Source organism: Camelus bactrianus, chromosome 16 (genome assembly GCF_048773025.1).
Source record: "Camelus bactrianus isolate YW-2024 breed Bactrian camel chromosome 16, ASM4877302v1, whole genome shotgun sequence".
In the NCBI taxonomy this organism is placed as follows: Eukaryota; Metazoa; Chordata; class Mammalia; order Artiodactyla; family Camelidae; genus Camelus; species Camelus bactrianus.
Genome location: NC_133554.1, coordinates 53,318,914 through 53,341,185, shown reverse-complemented (window position 1 = coordinate 53,341,185; position 22,272 = coordinate 53,318,914). Strand labels below are relative to the sequence as shown.

At 47.8% G+C, this 22,272-nt stretch overlaps 2 protein-coding genes across 9 annotated transcripts in view; one reads left to right on the top strand and one right to left on the bottom strand.

The window, feature by feature from the left end:
* Positions 1-22,272, top strand: part of SLC39A11 (solute carrier family 39 member 11) — a 351,433-nt gene that overhangs the window by 897 nt on the left and 328,264 nt on the right. The window contains exon 1 of one of the 8 annotated variants that reach the window (XM_074343587.1): positions 26-129. The exons of the other annotated variants lie outside the window; for them this stretch is intronic. The gene's annotated coding sequence lies outside the window, so the exon portion shown is untranslated. Of the gene's footprint in view, positions 1-25; positions 130-22,272 lie in introns of those variants that run through there. 8 annotated transcript variants of the gene reach the window in all.
* Positions 6,740-21,268, bottom strand: SSTR2 (somatostatin receptor 2). Its single transcript, XM_010950847.3, has 2 exons — positions 21,014-21,268; positions 6,740-17,088 (listed from the first exon to the last, which is right to left on the bottom strand). The coding sequence occupies exon 2, from the start codon at positions 16,989-16,991 to the stop codon at positions 15,888-15,890; it is 1,104 nt and encodes a 367-aa protein (XP_010949149.1). The 5' UTR covers positions 16,992-17,088; positions 21,014-21,268; the 3' UTR covers positions 6,740-15,887.

Here is a 22,272-nt window from a genome sequence, read left to right as displayed (position 1 = left end):
CCCGGCGGCCATCTTGGTTGGGGGCGGAAGCGGTTCCGCCCCGCTGGCGGCCGTGCTGGTTCCGGGCGGGGCCGGCGCTGGGCGGTTGTTTTTAAGCGGAGACTGGTGGTTAGATCGCTAAGGCTGCAGGTAGGTCGGGCTCGCCCTCTCACGGATCTGAAGCCCCTCCCAGCGCGGGTGGAGCCTTTCCGCGTCGAAGTTAATTACGGTCAAGCGCCTGCCGTCTGATTGTAATACCTCCTCGGACGCTCTTGTCCTTTACTAGTGACATCGCGACTCAGGACAGGGGTCTTTCCCCTGTGAGGATGCAGTTAAACTCTCTGCCGGTTCCCATTCCCTCGGAATCCCTCGGCCGCTGCCGTGTCCTGGGATGAATGAAGAGCTGACCCGCGGGTGCGGGACCGCAGCTGGAACGCAACCTGTCACCCCTGCTCTGCCTGCTGGCTCTTGGCGTGCAGCCTTCTCGGGCGTCTTTGTTGTTCGTTACTTTCTATGGTCATCAACCGAGTGCAGTGTTAGGAAAAGAGAAGTTTTGAGTCCGTTTTTGTTCATTGGAAAGAGTAACTTCACAGTTGCCCTGGACCGGGCGGGAGCGCAGGGCTAGTCTGCCCCTTAAGGGGTGTGCGCACGCTGGTTTGCTTCTGGTTTTCTTTTGTGGGTTGGTTTATTATTTGGAGTTTTCGTTTTTGTTTCAGATCAGCGTTTTACCATCTATTCTACTTTGTCACACAACTTCCCACAAACTCAAAGCGCTCCCTGGTGGGGATCTGCACTTTGCTCTCGCTGCCGTCCTGTTCTGTAGGGACGCTTGCCGGTGTTTGGCTTCCCAGCATCTGCGGAATCGCTTTTCTGTGTTTGGAGAAGTCATCTGTGTTGAGGCAAGATCTGTTCCCCTTACAGCTGTGCTGGGCTCGGCCAACCAGACACAACCACCTAGGGCTTTAGATGGCGAGCTAGTGATGTCAAGGAGCAGGAACAGTGGAGATTTTGGTGGTGGCAGAGGTACCACCTGCAAGCACCCACACTCCAAGGCCAGCAGGGACACTGGCTCCAGCTGAAGCGCCCAGCTGCCAGTGCTGGTGGTAGTGCTGGTGACAGCCATGGGCAACCACAGTGGTGTCCTCACCAGCATCTCCCTGAGGCATCTGTTGACTGGTTTCTGAATGTCAGCTTCCCCTTATTCGTGTCTGCTCGCTGAGCCAGGTTCCCCAGCTTTCCCAGATGTTCTGTGAGCTGTCCAGTCTCTTACTGATAAATTTCGTTTCTTTGAAAATCAAAACAGTTTCCATTGCTTGTGCTCGGGACCCTAACTGACGCACTCTCCAAGTTTCCAGTTCTGTGAGAGTTTGGCTGGTGTCTTTCTAATAGCAAGAGGGAGGAATGTCAACAGTCAGTCAGGGTGTGCGGGCCCCGAGGCTTGCAAGAGGCGACGCGCACTTGTGCATACACCTGTCATTTAGGTAGAGAAAAGGCAAACTCGCCAAGCTAACATCTCCACTGAGGAGCGTGTTCTGAGGGTGTGCCTTCCCTACCGTCTCTCTCTGCTTCCCCTGCCAAGTTCATCCGGCTGCCCTGAAGATGCCACTGTTGCTCTTCCGCTGGCAGAACCGAGAGCCTGACTGAGGCTGTTACAAGCCATCTTCTTGCCTGGAACCTGGGAAAGCTCTGGGAGCTGGAGGAGATATGTCTTTGACCCTTTACTCTCCATGTCTCCTTTCCCATTCCCCCTGCACTGAGGCAGCCCCTGGCTCATCTGTCTTCTTCTGCTTTGTCCCCCTGTCACAACCAGGATGTGGGCAGAGGGATCAGCTTCAGCCGCTGAACCAGGCGCTGTGCTGGGGACAGAGCAGCAGAGATGAGAAATAGAGTCTGTCACTCTCTCTTTTTTTCTCAAGGAGGCACACAAACAAGAAGCACCTCCTAGTTTTGTTGCCATGGTTTAGTTTTGGTTCAGGAATAGGGGGTTGTGTGTGTCTGTGTGTGTGTGTGGTGTGGTGTGGTGTGGTGGCAGCTCTTGATGTCAGATTTTCTTCCTTTCACCTTGAATCTTTAGGGGTAGAATTTTAAACATCCAGCGTTTACATTCAAGAGATTACCTTTAGCCCTGGGCTCCTGAAATCAAACGTAGGCATTCTGCCAATTATAATAGCTGTGATTTCGAGCACCACCTAGGCACTTTGCTTATATTATCTTTAATTCTGACTGTAATCCTACAGCATAGGCGGTCTTACACTCCTTTGATTGGTAAAACAAGGTTCAGCAAGACCAAGGAACCTGTCTGAGATTACACAGTCAACAGCCAAGCCCGTCTTCAGATTCCCAGTTAGTTTGACTCTAAAGTCTCATGATTAGCTTCAAGGAAACTTTCAGAACATTAAGAGATAGAAAAGCCAAGCTGTTCTGAGCATCATTCAGATGGTACCTACACTGCTTCCTGTCCTGTGCCCAAAGGTGAGTCTCTAAAAGTATAGGCAGCTTGGGACCCAAGCTGGAGTGGCTCCCCAGTGATTTGGGGGCAGATGGTACACGGGGTGGCCATGCCAAGCTGTCTGCATGCTGGAGGGCTGTCTTTTAAAACTGGGAACATGTTCTGACATTTACACTTTCTCTGGGGCCATCAGACTCTTAGCTCACTCAGAACATCGAGGGGGCAGGTTTCTCCTTACTTTTTAATAGAAAGATAGAAAGCAAGCCAGCATAATGCCTAAAATAGAAGGTTTTTTTAAAAACAGATTTTTGCAGATACCACATGTTCTTTTTCTGTTCTTTTGCATTTCTTCTAAATTTTTTAAAATTAATTTATTTTTTAATGGAGGTACTGGGGATTGAACCAGGACCTCATGCATGCTAAGCATGTGCTGTACCACTGAGCTATACCCCCAACCCCCGCCCACTCCATGTTCTTTTTCTTTTATGCATTAAGTGGTCTAGCATCTGGGAAAGGGTCCCCTCGACCTTGGCTCCCTGACTAAATGATTGCAAAATGAGTGAATGGTGTTATACATATACGCCACACAATCACAAAGTATCTGCTCAAAGGATGCATTTTGGAAGAGGCAAAAGAATCTTTTACCATGTGTTGCCTAATAGCTGAAACACTGACAGCAGTAAGACGGTTCTAACCTGTATCCCACTTCAATGCCTTGCTTCAGGACCTCTTCTTCTGTGTAAGGTGGCTGCATCTTTGGCATGCCGCTGTTTGACCTGAAGAGTGAACCTGCTGAGTCTGTCTGTACCCTGATCACGTTGGAGGGAGGGCTGTCCTCTCATGGAGTTAGGATGGAATAGGGGCTGGGCACACCAGAGAGGAGAGAAGAAATGGAAGAGACAAAGTAACAGAGGAAACTTAAAATGAGAAATTTAACTCTGCCTAAGCTAGGAGAAATGGAAAGGGAGAAAGCAAGAAGGTGGGAAAAAAAGGAGAGATATCCAACCTCAAATTAACAGAGAGCAAGGAAAAGAAAGGGAAATCTGATCTGGTAAAGGACAGACTATGTCAATAAAAAGAGTGTCAGGGGCTGGACCGAAGGTTGAGTTACACACTGCTGCCCGACATGATTCAGACATTGGGTGTTTGCCCTTGGCTGAGATGCCAGTGGGATGAAGAGAGCCTAACGCAGTAGTCTTGACATCTTCATGTCAGCGTTTATCAGCCAGTGCCCACGGGAGCTGATGTTTGTAGTAGAAGGGATGGTTATTTGACTTAACTATTTGCAGATACCTAAGACCCCGCCTTCAACAAATAGCCAGGTAGGCATCACACCTGATGGAAGGGAGCCTGGACGTCTGGGCGACACACATTCTCAACACCTTGACTAAAAAAGGTGATATGGGAACTCACACTGCAAACATTGTCTCTAACTAGTGTCTATTTGAGTACCCACTATGTTAATCAGCTGTGTGTTGAATGCTACAGAGAATACAAAAGATGTTTGATTAAAGCCAATGATACTGTAATAAGCTCTCACTTCTTTTCAAGTCTCCTACGTTGTCTTTTCCTGTTCCCCACGGTACCACCCTCTCGCACAGAAGTAATCAGACAGGAATGATGCTAAATCACCCTTCTGCTAAATCCACTAAATCTAACTCTGGATCTCACCCCTCCCACCTCTCAAAGATTTCACTTCTCTCTCCTCCGTAATTTTCTCCTTCTCAGCTGGATCGTTCCCATTATCTCAAAAATATTCTCTAGCGCCTCCCATCTTATAAAAATGCTCCTTTGTCTACAGCTCTCCTGCTGGCACCCGCCCATTTCTCCTCTCCTCATCACAAGGAGACATCTTAACCCTTGGTAACTTCTGTCTTCACAAGTCACCTCCCTGTCTCTTTTTCAGCTCCATCCATGAGGGATTCTCAAATCATCATCACTCCATGCACTGAGAGACCTCCCTCTCCATCTTGTCTATTTCAGGAGTCCCCTTTCAGTCTCCTGGCCTTTCAGCAGCGTTGGGCCCCTTGTTGACACAGTTGCCTCTTGTCTTCCGTGACATGGCTCCGAGTGGCTTTTCTCTTTCCTCACTAGGCGCTGCTTCTCAACCATTTTTGCTGGCTCTTCTTCCTTTGCTTGACCTTGCAGTGTTGGATGGGCCCAGGCTCAAGCCTTTGCACCGGTCCCTTCTTGATCTGCAGTCCCCGTCTAGGTGATTCTATCCTTCCCTGTCACCTTAAGAATGAGAGGGTCTCCACCGTGCTGATAATTTTGTATGTTGCAGAGGGAAATCACACAGTTGCATCCCGCATCTTCAGTGCCCAAGCAGAGTTGAGGCTTCGGGTACTGAGCACCTAGAAGGCTGTGTGAGTGGGTGGAGCTCTAGCCCTCCATTCTTTTGGCAGTTCCCAAGCTGCCCAATGGTTATTTTCTGAAAATCCAATGTATCTTCTTAGGCTGTGGAGAGTGCGTCTATTGTTGGAAGGCCCTGAGGGCCCCTCAGTTATGCCTGTACCCTGGTGGAAGTTTGGATGAACTTGTTCCAGCTGTTCTAATAGAATGTGGGCAGCTCTGAGAGTGCTGGGGTTCCAGGAAGGGAGGATATCCTATGAAGGGGCATACTGTGATTTTCTATGTGCCATCTCCCATCACCCCACCCATTCTGCACCCCTCTCTGGAGGCTGACCTCTGTGCATGGCCTCTTTAGGCTCTCTTGTCCTCTGGCTCTGGTTGAATTTGGCCGTGGGAGAAGATCAGAGGGACCTGCTGCGATTCTGGCTGTGGCTAAATTACTTTACAGCCACAGCTCCTTTTGGGTCTCACCTTCCCGATGGCTTTGGCTCTCTCACTGGGCTCTCACAACCTCACCCCTTGCCTGGCCCCTTCAGCTCTTGGGCTAGTGAAGTCTTCCTTCCACCCTGACCTAGTCTCTGGGCATCTCACCCCATCTCTTGCTGACTCCCTTATGCCTCCCCACCTATCTGTACACAGCTCCTTCATTACATTCATTTCAGTTAAAGCCCTTTGAGCGTGCCATCTGTTTCCAGCTGGACCCGTGAGGGATACAGATGGTTACGGACCCGGGATTAACGGCATGATCCGCGCTCCCTCTGGTTAGCACCAGGCTCCAGGCCAACCACGTTCTCATACTGAAGGAAGAACAAAGAACTCAGCAGTGTATAACGTGCCGTGAACTGTCAGTTTCTAGAACATGTTGATGATAAGAGGCTCTGTTTAGCGAGGTGAGAAGTTGATATTCCTGGTCCATTCTGGTGGAGACCAAAGTTTAGTTAGGCTTAGCAGAGGAGGAAAGTCCTCTAGCCAGGAAGGAACATTGTGTAGATAGAAATCATGAAGCACCTTATCAAGTAGACGCATAATGCGTTTACTTTTCTGCACCGCACTTGCTTTCATCCTGCATCACATGGTTGGTTGTGATGGTGCCAGCTAAGCTTTCCTCATGGCAGGATTAGAAGCTGTGGTTTAATATTAGCCAATTTGGAAAATGGTCAGTGGTTTAACAGCCAAAAAGTTCCTGGTCTTCTTTTGCTGTGATTAAAGGTGAGAGGAGCCTCATGTTTACTGGACACCCTGATATACCTGATAATGTGATCCATTATTTAAGATATTTTCTTTCAGCAAATCTTTTTTTTTTTAATTCTTATTTTTTATTGACGTGTAATTGATTTACAGCATTAATTTCAGGTGTACAGCAAAGCGATTCAGTTATACATACGGACATGTTTTTCTTCAGTTTCTTTTCTGTTACAGTTCATTACAAGAAATTGAATATGGTTCCCTGTGCTATACAGTAGGTCCTTCTTTTTTTTGGTCTGTTTTATGTATATTAATATGTATCTGTTAGTCTCAAGCTCCTAATCTATCCCTCCCTGCCTTTTTCCCCCGGGTAACCACAGTTTGTTTTCTATGTCCATGAATCTATTTCTGGTTTGTGAATGAAATTTGTATTTTTTTTTTAGATTCCACATAAAAGCGACATCATACAATATTTGTCTTTGACTTACTTCACTTAATGTGATAATCTCTAGGTTCATCCATGTTGCTGCAGGTGGCATTATTTCATTCTTTTTAATGGTTTTTCAGCCAATCTTTACACAATTCTGTGAGGTCCTTGGCATTATCCCTGTTTTGCAGACAGGTAAATGGGGACTTGAAAATATCAGGCTCTGGGTCACACCTCCCACTGGCAGAAGTGCAGAGATCTGGTTAAGAAATCAGGTTCTGGGCCAGTGATGCAAGTATACTATGCCTCAGTTTCCTCATCTGTGGAATGGGGGTAACAGGAGGACCTACTTCATAGAGCTCTTGTGGGGACTGAATGCAATGATGAATTCGAACAGGGCTTTGAACAGCACTCAGGACATCGTGAGCCTTCCCCAAATTAGCTAATTTTCTTTTCTGATTTTAGCAGCCTAATTCCTAGTTAAGACTCTGTTTTAAGCACCTGGACTTTTTCTTTTTTTTTTTTTTTTTTTTTTTTTTTGGTATGTTTTGATTTTGAGTGAAAGACCTGATGAGAAGATGATTAAAAAAAAAGTTGTTTTCTTTGCTTTTAAAACTCTTGACATTTCTCTGCCATCAGTTTTGCTATTAGCAAACGTGACATGTCTTTAGGACATTTTTAGAGCATCCCTTTCGTCATCTGTATTGCAGTGACTTAGTCATGCTGTTTAAACCAGGTTACTGAAATCTGGGAGAAATCAGATGGGACCGTTAAAAACAGTCTGTGTGCAAAATGGGACTCACCCACCGTTGTCTGTTTTTAAGCCTTTTTTTTTTCTTTTGCTCTCGGGCAGGTGATTATGAAGACACTTAGAAAACCTTTTGTAGGCTTTTCGTTGGGCTGGGAGTTTTAAAACAAATTGTAAAATTCTAGAGTTTCCAGTTCAGTGTTTTTAGGAAACCTGGGGAGTGAGGGTTATGTCACCTAGGACTCTGGCCCATTTTCCTGAATCCATGGGGTCTTTTTCAGAAGTAAATGGAAGGTGAATTGAGTCCACATAGCTGGCCTAAGGAATGCACTTCAGTCTGAGTCCCTTCAGTGGAGAGTTTGATTTCACGTGAAGGCAGTTTATAAAACCGGGGCGCTTGCAAAAATAAATAAACAAATAGAGTCACTAAAGAAATGTCTGCTTCTTGTTTTCTAGTACATACAATCGAGTATTACAGCAAAGATCGAGACAGATTTACCCCCAGAGAAACACACACAATCACGAAGGCTGGCGCAGCGAACTTGATAGCATAGTTTTAGCTTTTTCTTCTAAGCCCTGGGGATGCAGGAAAGACACGTGAGCAAGAACAGCCACCTTCAAGATACCATCAGAATAGTAAAAATGTCTAGGTTATGTGCACACCTGTTCTCTACATATTAAAACCATCATTCACATCACGTAATTAAAACTGTTTTTGCCGGGGGGGCTGCTGAAGGCTTTTTCTGGATGTCCCAGGTTTCTTTGTATTTGTGGAACATGGAAGGAAGAAGGAAACAACATGAAGCCTTCAAAGGCTGGGGTGGAAAGAGCCCGAAGGCTCGCATTTCATTGTCTCCAGCACCTTCAGAAAGGGAGTAGGGAGACAATGCCAGCACCTCTCAAAAGAACAGAAGAGGGGATGAGAAGCACGTGAGAGCCTGGGTGTGAATGGCTTTCAGTCTCCTTTGATAATGATTGATCTGCTGTTTGTAAAAACCTGCTGTTGTTTATGGTGGCAGCCAGAGAGTGATGGATAGATTAACTCTGAAATAAGGAGTGAATGTACTTTAGGGAAAATGCACCATATGTTAGACTGTCTTCAACACGTTCTAAAAGTCAACTTGGGTACTGTGCGCTCTGTTCTTTCCTAGTGAGATGGTTCTCGGGCTGTTGGAAACTCAGACGGAGACTCTTCCTAAGGGAAGAAGCTTTAAAATCATTCCCGGTAGTTGAATCATCTGCCATTACTTTTACTTGAGATCAGATCGGGTGAACTTGGTGGCTGCTCCTGGCCCTTCCCTGCGTGGCTGGGCTGGCTAATTTCCTCTTCCAAGCAGATGGGAAGCCAGTCTTCGTTATGATTGTTCTCATGGGAACTACTTATTAGACTGCTTCCTTCCGAGGTCACGCGGTGATGGGAAGAGAGATGGAGAGGAAGGATGAACGAGGCTCTCCATCCAGCCGAAGGATGACGTGCCTCTCTGCCGACTGTTTCCTTCAAAATCCATTCCCTGCCTCGTGTTACAAAAATGAAGTGTCCCTCTCTGTTTTTGAAAGGTGAATGTGTGGAACTCTCAAAAAGGGAAAGCATTTTAAAAATTTCAAATTTTAAATATAGTGGGAGGAGGGTATAGTTCAGTGGTAGAACATGTGTCTAGCATGCACGAGGTCCTGAGTTCCATCCCCAGTACCGCCATTAAAATAAATAAGTAAATAAAAGTAAAAATAAATAAGTAAACCTGACTACCTCCCCCACCAAAAAATTAAAAATATATATAAATACTAGAGAACACTGTTTGGAAAGATAGATGGAGGAAATAGAGAAAATGAACTCTGATGAGTGATGTCTTAAAAAATGTGAAACTCCTTGCTCAAAGGCAGCCCATCCCCTGCCTTGACTCCGCGCAGGGTACCTGGGCCTCCGCTGATCTTGGCATTCTTTAAGTGAAGCCGATCTCCGACAATAAGCTTTACTGCTGACATTAGCTGCCACTTTCTTGTCTTGCTTTGGTTCTTCTCCGGCTATTAGGATTTATTAGTCCTGGGACAGAGAAGAAGCCCTCGAAATCCCAAACCCTCTCAATATCCATTTCCTTATTGGCCCAACAGCCCAAAATCACGTAGCTGATGGCAAACTAGATTTCGTGTTCGCTCAGCTGGACTGGAGATGTTGAGTTTAAGATCGAGGAAGAATGGGTTTCCTTGGCTGCAATGACAGGCCCCAGTAGAAGCCACACGCGATGTGGCTGAGGATGCGATTGGTGCCACCTTCCGGTTGACAAGCCCTTGGAGGTGGCAGCAAGCAGAGGTGTCGTGTGAAGGTGCAGGAGAGAAGGGCAGTGAAACACAGCTGTGGTTTGTCGCCCTGCAGAGCAAGGCTGTGGTACATAGTATAGCGCCCATCCACCTGGGAGTTGGGAAGAGCGATTTAGGAGACTGTTTCGGTCTGCCAAAAAGCATTTAAGTGGAAGTCAAACAAAGGGAGTCTTCATCTAGTCTGAGCCTTTGCTCCAGAAGTATCTAGACTCCAGGTTGGCAATGCAGCTGACACTAAACTAATTTTAATTAATCTTGAGAATGAACCCTGGAGAATTCTGTTCATTGAAGAAGGCTATATCAACACTTCTTGCCCATCACATGCTGGTGGATACGTAAAATGCCCAAGGTGAGGTGATGTAAGTGTCCCAATCCATGGAAATGGACTGGGGTGGATGGTAGACTCAGGGAAGACTTCTTTTACCTTGAAGAGACTCTTTTGCGGAGGTGTGTCATGGCTGAGGAAGAGAATTGTGATTTATTTGCTTGGTGGCTGAGGATCTCAGCTTCCCCAGGAATGTCCAGCCTCAGATTTGCATTGAGAAGCATGGCAGGGGGTTGTGGGGTGAGGAATGTCTATTAAAACACTGTCCTTGATGAGAAGGTAACTGGGAAATTATTTTGAGTGATGTTTCTGCAAAGAAGTTGTGTTGTTTTTCTTATGTAAAAATATTGCCATGAGCAGAACATGTGTCTCAGGTTGGGTGACTAGTGGGGATGACTTGTAGTAAATCACCTAACCTTTTTGTTGACTCTATTTTTTTTTTTTTTTAATTTGAGGTGTTATTGCGGGGACAGCTGGCTGCGGCTAGGCGTGCAGTCTGTGACCTGGCACGGAATCCTCTGGGTGAAAAGTTCGCTTGGGCACAAAATCCCCCACCTCTGTCTAGAAAAAAATGACTCAATATCCTTAGACTTCAAATGAGTTAATCAAATTCTAGTTCTCTTCCTCCTTCGAAAGCCTTAGGGAATCTCTGCATCTTGGAGGCATTGCCTAAAAGATGTAAAGTTATGTTGTGTGTGTGCACACACGGGTTGCATGTATGCCTCATATGTGCGTGCGTGCATGTCATGTGCACACACGTGAACGCGTCCTTCATATGCACGAGCATCACGTGGGCGTGCGTGTGCTCCGTTGCGTCACCTGTGCATGTCTGAGTGCACATGATGTAGTGAAGGGGCAGGTTAAACTGCACCTGAGAGCCTTGGAAGACCATCCATTTCTCCAGAGAAGTGGGATGCTGGTTTACGTTAGGAAAACGGCTAAGCCTGGGTTTTGTTATGTGGGAACCATTTGGGGTTCTTGTTAAAAAATAATACCCATGAGAAAAAAATATCATCTCTGCCAGGAATGACCATAGTCCCTGGCCTGGGGACAGGGAGCCTCACAGGAACTGATACCCAGCCATGTGCCAGGTCTGGGGGTGGAGGGACCCTGTCCAGGAAGGCATCGGTGCTCCTTTTTGGTACCTGGTGAATCTACGTACGGGTGGTTCTGTAGAGCTGATGGTGGACCTTACTCTTTTTGAGACTAGCAGTCCTCTCTCAGGCCCTCCTTGCCCTGTGCTGCTTACTTTGTAATCTGTTCTCTGGAAGGACCTGGGCCCACTGTGTCTCCTTCTGTGCCCAGGGCTACAGTCGTCTTATTTGGTAGATCCCAGCACGCCCCTCCTCTCTTCAGGGGCTGCCACTGCAAAGGGGCTTTCTCTGTTGCTCAAGCAATTGGAGGTCCCAGTCACTGAATAACTGGGGTGGGTAAAGCTATGGGAAGCCCCTTTCAGATTTTTTTAAATTTCTTTTTTGGCGGGGTAGGTAATTCGGTTTATTTATTTATTATCATTTTAATGGAGGTACTGGGGATTGAACCCAAGACCTCGTGCACGCTAAGCACTGCACTCTACCCCTGAGCTATACCCTCCCCTAAGATTTCTTTTTAAGTGGGCCTTGTGTCAGATTCCTCAACTGGCTTTTCCAAAAGGATGGGGTAATTTTATCTCTGACCAGTACCTTCCTTTTCTGCTTCCAGTGCTCCTTATCACAGACCAGACTCCAATATCCTGGCAAGGAGGTCTTTTCTCCCCCGAATGTGGTCCTTCAGTGATGCCAGGAAAGGAGAGAGAGATGGAAAAATAAAGCCTCTCCTTCTCCACGTAAACTCCCTCTCTGCCCACCTGAAGTTGAATCTCCGTGTCATTAGCTCTCTCTCCCCTGCTGAAAATCTTTGTCCTGCGGGAGCAGGCGTTCACGGAGCCCAGTGATGAAGCCGCAGTGTTTCATTTAATTGATAATCATACTCACTTTTAATCTTAGGAGAATCAGTCATGTTTTATATTTAGCTTGGGTAAGTCTTGTTTAATATTTAGCTCTGGTTTTCAGCCTCATCTGGATCCCTGCAACCGGACACGTCTAAAGGAGAACACAAGATGCCCAGCCTGTGTTCGGTCACTACTGAGTTAAAGGCGAGGGTGGGCAGTCGCTGAAATTGGTGGAGGATGTGGGAGGTGCGAAAGCTCGTCCTTGAGCTGTTGTTCATTGACCTAGCTTGGGTAGTACAACCGCAGAAGTTTTTCAGCTGTACGTAGAATACAGCCCCTGGTGTCTACTTTGCAGATGAGCTGCTAAAAAAAAAAAAAAAAAAAAAAAGAGGCTCTGCCTATGGGAATATTCCCAGAAATTCACGTATTAGAAGTAAAACAGCCACTTAGGTGAAGGTTTGCTTTGCTAGAACATTCAATAGGAAATTTGAGTGTTTTTGAATCGCAAAAATACGGATTAAACAAGTGGCAGATTCTAAGTTATTACAAGCTCAAACACTTGGTTTGCCAGCTGTTGTGGTTTTGGTGGTGATACACGTTTCTGAAACACTCGCTGCACCTTCCCAACCATGTATGGAAACTTTGGGTGGTTCTGTCATCACCCTTCTTCAACAAGGCCAAAGTTCATTTCTGTCTTTCATTGTAACCCGACTGTCTTGACTGAACAGACACATCTGGAGCTGGTCAGGAACATCTATCTTGACAGCCACCTACTGGCTGCCTCTCTCCATGACCAGGCTGTCCACGTTTCCAGCCCGGTGCTTGTATTTAGGGCAGCTGGGGCCAAAAGCTTCAATCCTTGTATTCCATCATGGAGAACAGGCTGGATTTGTGGAAGCCCACGGACTCCAGTAAACTGCCAGCTCTGGAAGCCCCAATCACCGACCTGCGTTTTCTTCTCTGTGTACCATTTGTGATAGATAAATAAATTTATGCAGAGAAACAGAAAGAGGTACAATGATAAGATGAGACGGCAGGGGCTGTTACACATCAGCGCACGCGACAGAGTGGCACAGTGTTACTAAAGCTCAGTGACACGTTCAGCTAAGGGCTTCCCAGCGGCTCCGACTGATGGAGTGTGACTCCCTTCCCTCTTCCTTTCCCTCCTCCTGCTTTTTCTTCCTCTTCTTTATAAAAACAAACAAGAGAAAGAAGTGCAGTGATCCTTCCACCATCCAGTGGCCTTCTCCTTGTCTCTTCCTCGACTGTCTCAAGCTGTGGCGTGAACCTCACCGAAGGTCTGACTCCACGTCCAGTGTTACTCAGCTCTCCATTACGGAGACGCAAACTAGCGTCACTCAACACAGGCCCCAGTGTCATAGCCTCTCTCCCGATACCTTTCTCACTAAATCCACTCTTAGGTTTAATCAGCTCTTAACTACCCTTGCTAATGGAAGGTAAGCAGTAGCTTGCATAATCTAAACGATCAGATATTCTAAAATCGTTACTTTAAAAAAAAATTTTTTTTTAATGGGAGTACTGGGGATGGAACCTAGGCAAAAATCATTACTTTTTATTCTCTCTCAGCACCCAGTCGATCTGTCTTCATAATTACATGTTGAGTGGAGGCTAAGATTAAATTTTGGAATTAAAGTTATATTAATGTTTAAATTAAAATGTTTATTCCCTCTTTGGATCAAAGGAAACAACTGGAGAGCAAATTACCCTTGAAAGAGATGTGTGTTTCGCAAAGTGGAGACTACCTCTTTATATGGTAGAAAGCCGACTGCTTCTTTGGGCAGAATTAAAGCATCAATCTTACAGGTCCCGTCTTACAGCCTTAGAATCATCTTCCTGCTGAGAAGTGTCCAGCATCTACCTGGGTATGCCTTTTGTTTTAAGACTTTAGCTGGCTGCTTTGGACTCTGGCTTTCTTGCAAGCCGTCAGTTTCTCTGATCAGGGGGCATGAGTGCTATAAATTAGTCTACCTGCCTTGGAATTATTCCTACCAGTTCTTGGTCCCTTGGAATCACTCACTTCTCTAAGTAAAGGTCAGCATTTATGCAAAGACCAGGAACATCTCGTATTATAATAATGGTAAAGTTGGGTTTAAAGCATTTCATTGCATATCTTTCTTTGCTTGTCTTTATGAAGAGGAAGGAGGAGGCAGAGGAGGCGGAGGAGGAAGTGGAGGAGGAGTCAGTCTCCCTTAATTGTGGCTGCTAGGAAGTCCCAGGCTGAGCTTGCAGCTGACCTTTCCTTCAGTAAACATGTGGGATTTTGGTGCATGCGTTTTTGGGTAACAGTCTTTCCCACCGTCTCATCTTACAGTTGTCCCTCTCTTTATTTTTGCATGGACTTATTTATCTACCATAAATCTTACTGAACATATATTCTGGGCCACAGTAAGTGCTTTTGGGAATGAGGTGGCATAAATTACACAGACAGACAGAATAAAGGCAGCACATTAACAACCACCACAGGTGGAGTTCTTAGTCATTCCTGCTGTCAAACAGCCTTTGCTTAGGAAGCCGGAAGAGGCTAGCTTATTTTTAAATATGGTAAAATGTATGTGCGAGACACTAAGAATGAGGCTTTCATATAAACCTAGAGATGATGGTGTCCTGACCAACACCCAAGTGTATATGTCTTCAGTCCCTGGAAACTGATCAGCCAATGAACCGGGCACCATCTCTCTGCTTATTGCTGGTTTACAAGCCCAGCTGCAATTTCAGGAACAGAAAAATGTCCCTGATGGTGTGGAGCGCCTGTCTACGACAGTGCTTGAGGAGTAGCTCAGGGAGTCCGTGGATTAAAGGTCCATGTTTAAAGTTCATGATGAGGGTGAGGAAGGGGGCACGGCCATACCTATGAGGGATGGGGTCCCCTCCAACTCTCACATCTGCACATCCCCTGCAAGCTACCTAGTCATCAGAAGGTGTACGTGCTTACATCTTTGGAACAATGACCTCAAGTCTCTAGCATGCACTGTGACTTCCTTAGTGTCCAGCTTTGTATCAACTTCTTAAAAAAAAACCCTTTGAGGGGTGGTTGAATTCCATTTTCCTTCGCTAGGAAGCCATGTCTGCCATTTTAAAAAGCAATTTCATGGTTTCTCATAAAGGTGTAATTTTCCTTCATTCTTATTCATTTATTTTCATGGTGGGGAGAATACTGTTGTTTCCCACAAGAATTACAGTCCATTTTCTCCTTTTCATGTTTGTGATTCCTACCCGACCCCACACCCCCTCTATGGCTTCCTAAAAAAAGTTAAAGCAATTTGAGAAGAAAAATGTGCAATCTTATAACAAAGCAGACCTTGTCTTGATAAATGCAATGATAGACGATCAGGACCATTTTAAGTCCTTTTGGGCAGATGAGTAATTCTTTGATTATATCTAAGAAGAGAAAATGCGTAAATTTATGTTCTGGGTCCTCAAATATCTTCTCTCCCTCCATTCTTACTTTGACCTGACTTGCCTGAAATTGGTGAAGCAAATACCCAGGGGCAGAGAAAGGTTTTGTGAGGCTGGAAGCTTATACAGTTTAAGGAGATCTCTTTAAGAAAGAGAATACAAAAATACCTTACTTTTACAATTTTTTTTTTTTTACAAAAACATATGGCCATGTAAACATACTGCCCAAGCAAGAGAGATCCCTGAAGCTTAAACTTCATTGGCTTCATGGTAAGTCCATTTCCGCAGGTACCATATTGAAATAAATGTCCACCTATACTAAGCACATTTGAACTTGCTACTTGTGTACTTGAACTCAGGAAACGCAGGGAATGACTGTACAGGGATGACATCGACATATACAAGTATAAATGTACGACCACAAGATTACGCATTGGGTTTTAAACACGCAAACACAGAGTTTTCTATTTCTGTTGAGCTTCAACATTTCTAAAGATCACACCCAGGCATGACCAGACGCTGAATTGTCTGCCTGCATTGAAATGTTCACTTTAAGGGGGAAGGTAATCAATTTAATGCATTATCATTCACTCAGACAAGCCTGAGTCAAACACTGTTCTCTGAATTGGGCTCATGCTGAGCAATTCCCTATTTTAGAAGCCAGGTGCGATGGGTGGGAGGAAGGGAGGGGACGCGATGGGGAGCACACTGCCAGTCGGCAGAGCTCGGCGTTTTATTGATTGATTTTTTCCAGGCAGTTCAGATACTGGTCTGGAGGTCTCCATTGAGGAGGGTCCTCTGGGTCTCCGTGGTCTCATTCAGCCGGGATTTGTCCTGCTTACTGTCACTCCGTTCCCCGTCATCTGTGCCGCTCACCTTGACCAAGCAGAGGACATTCTGGAAGCTCTTCTTGAAGTTGTCAGACAAGAAGGCATACAGGATGGGGTTTGCACAGCTATTAGCATAGGTGAGGACCACCACAAAGTCAAACATGCCTTTAAGGACTGGGGTGGGACTGATGGCCACAGAGACAGAAGAGACATTGAAGATGTAGAAGGGGAGCCAGCAGAAAATGAAGACGGCCACCACGATGGACACCATCCGGGTGACCTTCTTCTCAGACTTTTTCCTCTTGGAGGAACCCACACGGATTCCAGAGGACTTCACCTTGATGATAATGAACAGGTAGCAAAGACAGATGATGGTGAGGGGCACCAGGAACCCCAGGATGAAGGTGTAGATGATGAAGCCCGTGTACCATGCCCCAGATTCACCCGGCCAGTTGATGGTGCAGCTGCTTCTCCCCCGCTGGTTGCTCCGAAGCCCAGCATATATCATGATAGGCAGGATGACCAGCAGAGAGACTCCCCACACAGCCACGCTGATCATCTTGGCCGTCCGGGGTCTCCTCCACTTGGCCGACTTGATGGGGTGGACCACAGCCAGGTATCGGTCAATGCTCATGACGGTCAAGCAGAAAATGCTGGTGAACTGATTGATGCCATCCACAGTCATGACCACCCGGCAAATGGCCTTGCCAAAGGGCCAGTGGACCAGGGCCACCTGCATGGCCAGGAAGGGCAGCCCCAGCATGAAGAGCTCATCCGCGATGGCCAGGTTGAGGATGTAAATGTTGGTGATGGTCTTCATCTTGGCGTAGCGGAGGATGACATAAATGACCAGCGTGTTGCCACACAGCCCAATGATACAGACCACAAAGTAGATGAATGTGAGGACTGCATTGCTGGTCAGGTCATAGTATGGCTCTGTCTGATTTGAAATGTTGGCTGTCGCCACGGAGCCATTGAGGTCGAATGGAGAGGGAGGCCATGGCTGGCTCCCGTTGAGTAGTTCATACGCCATGTCCACAGCTGCCTTACAATCTGAGGCTCGTTCCAACCAGCTGAAGATCTTGTTCTCACCTTAACGGGTCTTGGAGGCGAAAGATCCACTGTGACATCTGTAAGGAAAAAAGGAAGATTGGCTCATCAGTCAGAGGCTACTTAACCTCTCACCAACGTTCTGTGTTTCTGGTTTGCCCTCTCAGACACTCTTCAGTCGAAAAGTGTGTTGTCTTACATCAGTGTTAGAACTCCCAGCCCGTTCTCATCACTGTGCAGACTTTTTGAGTTGTTTTTCCAATAGCAGGGAAGGGTTTAAGTCATCACAGTTTATCTTGTCATCTTTGGTGACGCACATGTGGGAGAAGGCTGTGGCTGCAAAACAGCGTACTTTGATCCCTAAGTTGACTGATCCAAACTGTAAAAAGGCAGAGTTTGGAGAGGTCCAGCCCTTGACCTCAGAGGAGCTTGCCACCGGCATTCTTGGCCTTTCCCTGGGAGGAAATCTATGCTGTCTTGCCGATGGCGTTGGAATCTTTCCATTCTGAAAACCTCCTAGTGCAAAATTCCCAGACTTTAGAGGTGAAAAAACCTAGGGTTCCACCCTGGGGCCCACATGACCTGTGCCTGGCACTTAATCGCTCCGACTCTGATTTGTTAAAATGGGGGTGTCAAGAGGGGTCAGTGATGAAGTGTGTGTGAAAATGCCTAGCATTGTGCTGGGCTCACAATCAGAACTTGAAAAAATGCTATCTTTTCCCCCTTTTTCATCTACCATCTTATTTATCTCTAACTTATCAAAATCTGCCTACATAGTGAGCCAATGTATAGTCTTAAATGTTACAGATAAAAATCTGGCTTGCTTTTATTTTTTAAATGTATGCTTTAGTTGATTTTTGTTTCTTCTGTTTGCATTTCTCCAGTACCCAAGGTTTGACTTCCTGATGCCTCAGAGAATCCTTTCCCAAGTCCCTCAGCAAGATGTTCATGTTCTCACACCCCAGAGAATTTGCCCCCGATCTCCTGATGAAGGACAAAAACAGGAGCCAGGTGTGAGGGAGGCAGGCTCATTCACAGAAGTGCATTCCAAACACTGATGCAGCTTGTTCACACCCACTATCCCCTTGGTCTTCCCAGCCATCCTATGAGATGGGGATAATTATCCCCATTTTATAGATGAGGAAACTGAGGCTTAGAGAGTTTAAGGAACTTGCTCCCATTCCCTTGCACATAACTGGTGGAGCTGGGATTTGAACACAGGACATCCAAGTCTTCTGCACTTTTCACAGCATCACGCCTGCTGCTCGGTGGATTGGAAAACTGGTGGCTGATAATTGGGCTTTGGTTTGAAGCAGCCGACTCCTGTTTTACCTCCATGCCAAGAAAGTAAGTGTAACACCACTGGCTTGGCCTAAGATATAAAACAATAGCTCAGCACATCATTAAATGATTTATTTTAAAAATATCCCTGGGGGACTTCTTTGTTCACAGGAATGAACCAGAGATGAGGTGACAACTTAGGAGGCGAGACAGGAAGGAAGCCAGCTCTTATAGGACGTGAATTGCAGGGAGACATGAACAAAGGACTTAAGAATGCCTTCCTCTCCTGGGGGATGCAGGGCAGGCTTCACATGAGGAGTGTTCGAGTTGAGTCTTGAATGTATAAAGAGTGAAGGGAGGAGGGCAGGGAAGAGGTCATTCTGGGAAGAGGGAAGATGGAAGATGGAAAAGGGGTGATGTGTTCAGCACATGGTGGGAGTAATTCACTTGGTAGACACATTTCCCCTGGGCAGGGCGCTTTTCCTGGGGCCTGAGTGAGGACTGGAGATCGCTCCTTTATGCTTGGAGAGACTGTTGATGGCTTACAAGGACTCAGCAGCAACAAGTGCTTCAGGATCCTGGCCCACCTTTGCCTCTTGATTCATTCCGCACCGCCGGGCGCACTGCTTAGCCTCTCTGTGCCGATTTCACCACTACACGACTGTCTGCAAAGTGCGGTCTGGGCTTTGTAACTGACCTTTCTGCAAAGTACTTTGGGGACCCAGGATTCAATGTCTGCATTGGGTAAAAAGCATAAACTGGCAGCTGCTCAAAACAGAAGCTTTCAAGAAACCATTTGTGGTATCCCTGTATTAACTTGGGTGGTTTCCAATATCATTTCCAACCGTTTTGTTAGTTACTTTAATTCTTCCGACCCAGAATCCTATTTAAGCTGCCTGCATTGGAGAGCACATTAATCACCAGCATTGCCCATCTATGTGACATGCAAGGTCACACTCCAATGTCTGGGTAAGACTGAAGATCCCTGGGCTGAAGAAGTCCTGTCTAGAGCTTTTGGGATAGAGATCATGATGCAGGTGGGTGAGGGAGGATTGAATGCTGATCTCCAGCCCTGACTCTGCTTATTTGGCTGGAGTCTCACTTAAAGGGATGGAATTGTGTAGGGTCATTTTTTTTTCTCCAAAATAGGCTGAGAAGCAGCATTCTCCACTTTTGAGAGAGGCAGCAACAGACAGAGTTCAGAGCTTGGTGAAAGCAGAGATGGTAAGCTGGGCGGTCAGTCCAGAGTGAAAAGCCTCCTCCAAGGAAGAAATGAGTTTGAATCACAGTGAATCATTTCATCAACAGTGAAGTCAGCTGTTTAAGATCTCTGAGTGACCTCTGTTTCATTTGTGTCTCATTGAAAGTGGAGTCCAATGCCAGGCACACTGCTTGTTGAATCGTGGTTAAATTAAATGCACCAGGAAGTTTGGTTTTCTGCTTTATTTTTCTAGGCTAAGAATTGTTAGATTCTGGAATTGCCTGGTTGTTGGTTTCCTCTGAGACTGAGTGCGGCTCTGTTGGCAGGGGCCTTGAGAATAGTCCGGCATCCCTCCCCTGTCAGAGGGGCTGTGGTTCCCAGCCTAAGAATTGAGCTTTGGGATGGGGACGGCACATCAAGGGTGGTCCTAAATCCTATTCAGCACCAGTTTTTTTCCCTTCTCTCCAGCATCTTCCCCCTATTCAGCCCAAACCCCAACTTCCCTAAGGCCTCCTAAACCTGAGTGGGTCTCTGGACCGCTGGAGCGGGAGCCCCACCGGTGGGGAGAGACAACAGTCAGGTGCGGGCCACCGCGGCGCTAGAGCGCCTAGGAAAAGCGGAGGCAATGCTGGCCGAAGGGCATGGGAGGGAGCTGAGACTCCAGACCAACCAGGTGGGTCCCCAGGCTGGCGCAGAAAAATTCTCTTCTTCATCCAACTCGCTGACCGTCAGCGTTTCCTAAAGGTTCCCTGCTATTTCTAGGAGGACGAGGGGGAGATTAAAGATTGTCCAGGCAGCACCCGCATCTCTAAACGCAGAGCAGGACCTGCGGATCAGGGATGGCCTGGAGCGGGCGATAGCCGCTTAGGGATTTGGCCGGCGGCTCCGGGGCGCGGGGCCACACAGAGATTTGGTCTCTTCAAACCTAGGCAAACTGTCCACTCCGCCCCAGCGCTGGGAGAGCGGACCTTATACCGCTCTGGATCCGTCTCCGAGGCGGGGCGAGGAAGAACAAGGGAGAAAGAAATCCCTCTCTCCTCTGCTCCGCCGCCTGCCGCTCACACGCTCTGCTCTGGGGGTGCGCGTCCGCAGGAACCCCCACGGTGACTCCCCGCCGGCCTCGCCCCCCTCGCTTCGGGGCTCTTTTGCAAGCGGCTGGGAGAGAAGTTGTCCCCTTTACAGCTCCCACCGGGACACTCGGCTGGGAGACGAGGACTGGACAAGGGCGCATGCCTCCCACACTAGCATGCAGCTGTGCGGACACGTCCGTTCCAGCACACACGACCCACTGTGCGCTGCTCACGCCGGGACACAGGCTGTCGTTAATTCCCACTAAAATTACCTCCCTCCACCCCCAGAGCACAAAGGTGGAGAAATACGCACCGGGACATACACTTAGGCACACCAGGGCACGCACCACCATGCAGATTCATCCAGGTGCCCAAGTGCGTCTCTCTCTCTCCCTCTCTCTAGCTCTCTCTCTCACTGGCGCACACACACGCACGCACTCCAACACACCTCACCTTTGCCTTTCCGCTGTAATCCGTCAGCTCGGTTCGCCGGCAACCAGCGGCTGTCCCCAACCCAGCAGGGCGCACGGGCGCGCAGCCGCTTGGCCGGCACCCCGCGCTCCGTGTCCACAGCTGCCCGCTCCACTGGCCCCTCGCGCCGCCGAGAGCTCGTCCTGCCCGCAGACCCCGGGCGCCGAGTGGCACCGGGTGTGGGTGACCAGCGCGCGCCCGCGCAGGTGGCTGCGCCGCCTGGACTGGCGGTGCCGATCGCGGGCCCCTCGACTCATTCCCCCACCCCCTCCCCCCGATTACGTCACGGCAGCTCGCCCCGCCTGCCGGGTCCTGTGGGCGTACAGGGGTGAGCGGAGGGTAGGGGAGGTGTGCAGAATCCTGCGGGTGGCGGCTGGCTGAGGTCGCAGCACCCAGGGTAGAGGGACCCGCGTGCGGAGCGGGAAGGGTCCAACGATTTCAGCCTCCCCCAGACCCATGGTAGGGACATTCGCTGTCTTCCCTCCGCTTTCACAGAATCGGTTCCGTTTCACCCAGCATATTCCAGGCAGCTGAAGTGGCGGCCTGGTGACCCAGACTCGCTCTGGGACCTCAGCTCTCTCTTCATTCAGACAAGTTTGCAAAACTGTGTCGACCATGGGTCACCCCCAGGCGCAGGGCCAGGGAAAGGGCCGGGAGAAAATGGGTCCAAGGGGAAAGCACTTCATGCAGTGGCCAACCAACGCCCCGCTGCACAGGGTGTGAGACAGCACATGCGTTCAAAATTTCAGTTTAGGGAGCGGAGGCTTAGCAGGGGAGCGACTTACCCCAGCTCTCCCAGCTTTCCACAGCTTGGAGGTTCAGTGACCTTACAGGCAGTCGCCTTCCTTAACCTTGTCAGTGGGCACCTGCTGGTGCCACTGGGCACAGCCCCTCCTCCTACCTGCTGGGAGGGAGCAAAGGGACACGTACAAGAAGTGGGAGTTGTGTCACATTAAGTTACAGCTATTTATTTTTTGACTGATGATTCAGCCTCTGTTCCAATAGTTTAATAAGTCATAATCAATCCTGCAGCCTCTCCTTCCTAACCTTCCTCCAAGCACACACATACACACACACACACACACACACACTCTCACCATCCTTGAGTACAGTTTTAGAGGATGGGAAAACAAAAAGCAAACGCCAACAACAGTTTTCTCTGTGGGCTGAGCTGCCTCTGACTGTCCACGCTATTATCTGATTTGCAATTCATCAGTGAAAGTCACACCCCACAGGCTGTT

Excerpts from the sequence above, each read along its gene's own strand:
- SSTR2 (XM_010950847.3), bottom strand. The coding sequence starts at position 16,991 with ATGGCGTATGAACTACTCAACGGGAGCCAGCCATGGCCTCCCTCTCCA.